At 44.1% G+C, this 6000-nt stretch overlaps 1 protein-coding gene across 1 annotated transcript in view; it reads left to right on the forward strand.

Annotated features, from left to right (window-relative positions):
- The window catches only part of LOC118232564 (LIM and calponin homology domains-containing protein 1-like), a 112762-nt gene that overhangs the window by 52076 nt on the left and 54686 nt on the right, over positions 1-6000 (forward strand). The window contains exon 3 of the mRNA XM_035427628.1: positions 2725-2794. Within this exon, the coding sequence (XP_035283519.1) occupies positions 2725-2794 (70 nt within the window). The remainder of the gene's footprint in view (positions 1-2724; positions 2795-6000) is intronic.

A 6000-nucleotide genomic window follows, 5' to 3' on the forward strand; every position in this document is an offset into this window, starting at 1 on the left:
TTTATTGCACAAAATGAAAACCTAAATAAAATAAGAACATAACAAGCAAAACGAAGGTATCCACACACACAGACCTGGAGAAAAGGAAATAAAATAGGATAAAACTGAAAGATTAAATAAACTCACAAAAAGGGGGGGAGGGAAGAGAAAACATTGCTACAAACCAAAAGGAACACCAGAAACTGAACCAACTTAAAAGACAAACACAAAATAAAAGACAAAAAAAGACACCATTACAGTAAATGGTTTTTACCAATACATCAAAAAACTAACTAAAGAAAAAAGACATAAAAACAAACACAAGTAACTTCAAAAATGAAGTACCAACATGTCACCCTGAACAGAACAGAACACAGCACCTCTTCATTGTACCATGTGCTTCTAAAAGAGTGTGAGAGAGATAGAGAGAGAGCAAGAGAGAGAGAGAGAGAGAGAGAGAGAGGGAGTGTCTCTTAACACCGGACCAAAATATGGAGTGTAGGGGAAAACGCTGGCGACTGCAGTGTCAGCAGTGGTGCCCTAGACTAAACATCTTGCCACACCCGGGCACTGTGCACCCACTCAGGAATTCGCCGGTCTCTCTACCCGTCCACAGCCTGCAACAGGTGCATCCTACGCTCGTAGCTGTGCTGGTCATTAGGCTGAGAAACGCCTCCATTTCCTGCCTCTGTGGCATTGTGCGGATTGACAAGGTGTGAATAACTACTCTGAAGGGATTAGAGGGGGTTGAGAGGGTGGCAGATGGTGATGATCAGAGAAAGGAGCGGCGAATGCGATGAAAGAAGAGTAGGAGAGATCGAGAAAGCAGCAGACACATGGAGAGAAACAGGGTAGACAAAGATTTAAAATCTTTTGTTTATTATTTGCTTTCAATGCATTTAGGGGGGGTGTAATGTTATATTTCTACACTTTATATGCTATTTAGCTATTTTCTTTTATAATGGTGTATTATTTATGGTTATGAATGGTTATGGTTATGAGCTTTCTTGTGCCTTTTTTTATGACTGAGCGGGTTTGGTTTAATATTCTGTTGTTCTAAAATGCTTTGTAACTGGTTTCAAATTGGCTTTGTAATTGGTTGCAAACTCGCCTTCTGCTAATAAAGCCTGTTTGAGACCTCGAGTCGTAGATTTCTCAAATCCTGACAGCGATCCAAAATCACAGGAACTTTCTGACACTTTCACAGTCTCGTCCTGTAAGACAGGGCGTTCCTCCGCGTGCGTTTCCTCTGTGCTTTTATCCGATCGCGGACGCAGTAAAACGCAGCCTCCCACCACATCTGCAGATCACAGCGGCTCTGCAGTGGTCCTCTGGAAAGAGGTAACAGCAGTTAATCTCACGGCCATAATTCCTGATACGGCAGCTCAATATTTATACGAGAACGTCTGTAAACAAGCATTTGAAAATAATTTCCCAGTCAAAGTGTTTATTTGAATGTCCCGTACTGAAGAATTCCCAAATTCCTGGCTCGCGCCACAGCGTTCGATAAATGTTCGGAACGTCCACTCGAGCGTATTTTTCCTGGGTTTCTGTTAATCGGTGAACCGTCCTGGGCTCCCTTCGGGGTTGGTAGCCTGCGTGGGAACAGCCGTGGGAGGGAGTGGCGCAGTCGGGCAACGGGGTCTTCCTGGGGGGGGAGTCACCAGGGTGGACCCGACACCGGGGGCAAGAGGCGCGATGCGGCCGCCAAAAAAAGTAACCGCTCTCAGATCTCAGAGACGAGAAGCAAAGCCGCCAAGATACCGGAGCTCTCCGCCCCGCCCGCCGAACCAGGAACTTTCCAGAAATGCTCTGGGAAATCTGCGGGGGGAGAAAATGGCGGATGAAAAAGGAACACGTGCTGTCCGTCCACAAACAAAAAAATAAAAAAATGAATTTGCAAAGCAAATAACTCGGTGGCTGCAGGCAGCTGTTCTTCCGTTTTGCCCTTTCAGTTTCTTCAGTCACTTTTTTTGCATGGGATTTGACAATGATCTTTTGCATCCTGTGATCGGTGGTGCGCCAGCACTTCCCTGTCTTAACTGCCGTGGGCCGTAAGCTGGCAGGTAGTTCAACAGCGACATAGGAGGGCTTTTCAAATGGAGCGCTTTGGATGAGAAACCACAAATACAATAAAGAGCCATAATGCTACACAGTCGATATAAATCCAGTTTATGGCCCTCTAGATGAATGCTGAGCGAAGAAACATGCCTGTGGCCGTGGATAGTCTCGCCCGAAACGGAAAGGCAAAGCCTGCAGGGCTGGAACCGGGACTTTAAAGTGAGAAGAATCAGCGTCGCGTCACATTGAATCATTTGCCCATTAAAAACCCCCGCTCCTTCCTTCTGTATTGTACAGTGCAGGTTGCGTCAGTGCCGAAAGCGCAAAGGAATATTTGAGACTGAACACCCTACGCAATTCCCAAATGGCTGTATACACCAACACTGGCTCACTCAGATTAGATGACAGTAAAACGTTTCAAATAGGTAGCTAAAATTAGTAGCTAAAATATTAGTGCTAATTAAGTAATTAAGGCCAGAAGTTAGCATGAAAAGCAGAAATGGATATGGCCTTCATTGCCCATCTCTGGTCTAAACCCTGCTTTTTATGCCTAAAGTCAAAACCCTGCAGTCTGAACTTTCAGTAAACCCTGCTGTCCATGCCTGTAGACCCTACTATATGTAGTCTGCTATATGTAAAGACCTGATGTCTTTACCTGTATTCTAAAGCATTCTATCTTTACAGGCTGCTGAGCTCTATCAAGCCTGGTCTGGTGAAGAAAATCAACAGACTTCCTACTCCCATAGCAGGACTGGTAAGTGTTCTGCCATGTTTTTTCCTGTCTGCTTCCATTTGTCCTCCACTTATTCTCTGTACATTTCCGTGTGACCATCTCCTTTTTCCAAAAGGGAACTATTCTCGCATATGCTGTAGGTGCATAGAATGTTAATACATTTTAGTTTGGATGCTTCGCACACTCAATATATTGCCCCCCTCCCTTCTTGCATTGCGCTGACTCAGGCTCATGTACTCCGCTACAGTGCAGTAACAGTCAGGTGTTTATTGGCAGGGGAAATGATGTGTGACAGGGGAAACGAGGCCTCTGACCAGTGCGATGACATCACAAGCTGGCTCAGAGACAGGCTCATACCTCCTGCGCAGAAGCCTACCTGATTGAGTCTGTTTCCCATTTAGCTTGAGCCGTGTGCTATGCGGTGGCCTCTCCATCAAGGGTGTTTAAGGGGTGCTCAGACTCCAAGAAATCACCATTTTCAGTCTCCTGATTACCCTAAATACTGTGAGAAATGTACAAATGGCTGTACTTTACATAGCTATCTGCAGTTTTTTTTTCTTTTTTTTGGCCCGGTTTTCTATACATGCCTGCATGTACTTCCACCGTTATGAATAAATCATCATTGATTCAGCTGCAGTAAATCCTCTCCTCTCACATGGAAATGGTCTGCCCTCCTTTGATTCTCCTTTTAGATGCCGCCTTTTGACCGCTTAATACTGAGTGTTACACAATTGTTCTCCTCCCAGAACTGAATGCCCTTCTTTTCAGTGCCTGCAGAAATAAATATGCATGAGGTAAGCTGTTCAAACTCCCATCTCACCTTCTTGAAAGACACATTCCAGCTATTCGCTCAAACAAGCATCAATCAGCTACTCTGGACTAGTGGAATTCCTGATTGAATTATTGATGTCACCAGTGAACCACACTATAAGCCAATCGGAGTTAAAAGTCCAGGAGGCATGCTTCCCCAGTTTATACAGTTGGTAGCCATATTTCTCCCTTGCTGTGGGCACAAATACCTCTCACTGTGCTTCTTTGCTCTCTACATCCTGAAGGTGGCGCTGTTTTAATTTGTGGGTGAACACTGGCAAGGGAGAGGTGGAAGGTCCAGGGGTCAAAAAGTAAAAAGTGCTGCCAGTTTTTTTTTTCCACCCATGAACTCAGCCAGCTGATTTCACTAATTTGTTCTACTTCCTGGCTGAAGAATTGTGCTAATTAGCACATCTAGGTAATTGGACCAACAAACGTGAACTCAAAAGAGAATTGGAAATTTAGAATATAAATCATTTGGTTCTTGTTTCAAAATTGCTTAATTTTTTGGTATTTGCAATGAAGGCTGCTGCCTTTTTTATACAATAAACACAACAGGGTTGTACACTGTTGGTTTGCTGTTTATTTAAGATAGCTAAGTTTCCTAAGTACAGATTCTAAGTAAGAATTTTCACTTTTAGAAGAACTGTTGACAGACGTGTGGTTTTCATGGTTGTTGATTTTCATTCATGTCTCTGAAACCAAATGTCCTGGTTTGAAATCAGAACCTTTTAGAACTGTTTAAACCACACCCCTGGAATCTGAGAACAAAAAACTGCTTATTAAATACAAGTAAAACATGAACCAAATAAGAAATATTCCTAATTTAGCGTTCTCTTCATTTTCAGTTGATTTTATTTTTTCTTTTGAAGTCATGCCAAGACCTCATGAGAGTAAAGGAAGTGTTGGCTGACGGTTCTCGGCTTGAAGCAACACACCTGCTCCCACTACACAAGGCTGAAAAGTGAACTCTTGAAAGAGGATTCAGACTTCCCCGCTAGCTGTGATTAGTGGTTTGATTTATTTCACTTTGGAGTACTTGCACTAGTATTAAAATGTCGATGTGGATTGGAGTTGTAATCCTTGAGATTATATTGAATAAGAGTGCTCTTGCTTTGCCTGGCAGTGACAAACAGCCATGACCACTCCTCATCGGGGTTTGCATGTGCCATCAATGCCACAAAACTACAGTTCCCACCAGGCCCTGGTTCTCCATCAAGCGGCTTAGCATCATTACAGTATTTCCTGCTAGCACAGCGCCCAATGTTTGGACATGCCAGCGCTAACGGCTTCACCTCGTGATTTCTGGAAGACTGCTTACGTCCCTGCTGTTCCCAAACGGCTTCCCAGGGGAGCTGTTCTGCTGTTCCCTTCTCTGTTCCACCCATTCTGAATACCAGGAAATAACCAAGGGCAGAGGTCTCTGTTTTCATCTGAAGTTAATGGCTGTCCCACCTCGACAGCGTGTGAATGGGACTCAGGGGTCGGCGCAGGTGTGTGGGACTTCAGAACATGTTGTCAAAGAGGGATACTGGGAAATGCAGTTCATTTTAATCAAAACGATTCAGGATCCTACCCCCCTTCTTTCCAAGCGAGAACGATCCAGATAATGAATATTATGGTATATCTGCTGTGTTATAAAACTAGTACAGGAGTTATTCTTCAATATACTAAAATAGCACATAAGACTAAACATGAAATATGTGAAAAAAATTTAATTTGGGGCAACAGGGGGAGAGGGTGTGGGTGTCAGATGAATGAAAAAATGAATCTGTCAATCAATCAGTCAATATATCATTTTTAATGAACAAAATTCAAATAGAAAACGAAAACATCTGGAGTTTGACAAAAAGCGAAAAGAAAGAAGAACAATGGTGCGGAAAAAAAAAGCTGACCGAAGTTAAACAGGATCGAAAGAAAAATGGCTGAGATAACCCCATTCGGAGGGGAGGGCGAGCGGTCAGAGCTGTATGGCGCTCTTTGTTACGGGGTTGGGGATAATCGAGAGGACGGGGCGAGCCGGGTGGAGCGGCGCAGAACAACAGGCCGCAATTAAACTGTTTTTGCAGGAAGTTTGGCTTGGCCGGGCAGGCACGCTCGTCTTATCTGGCCCCGCCGGTCGACGGTACCTCCTTGGGCTTGCGAGGACAAAAGTGTGATTACACACACCCACGTTAAAAAAAAACAAAACACTTTCACCGCACTGTACTGCCCTCCCGTTTTATGATAATTGTGGAGAATGTTTTCAAAAGACACAATGGACCCGCACCCTCTTTTATAGGCAGGCACGCTAGACGTGAGATCTCTTATGTTCTTGGCCTTTCGCCACAGGTCAGCTGATGTCTCTGATGATTTAAATTGTGTTGCCTTGTCAGGAGTGTTACGATTCTCACAGATCCATGTTGGGCTGTGGTTAA

This window comes from Anguilla anguilla, chromosome 7 (genome assembly GCF_013347855.1).
Source record: "Anguilla anguilla isolate fAngAng1 chromosome 7, fAngAng1.pri, whole genome shotgun sequence".
In the NCBI taxonomy this organism is placed as follows: Eukaryota; Metazoa; Chordata; class Actinopteri; order Anguilliformes; family Anguillidae; genus Anguilla; species Anguilla anguilla.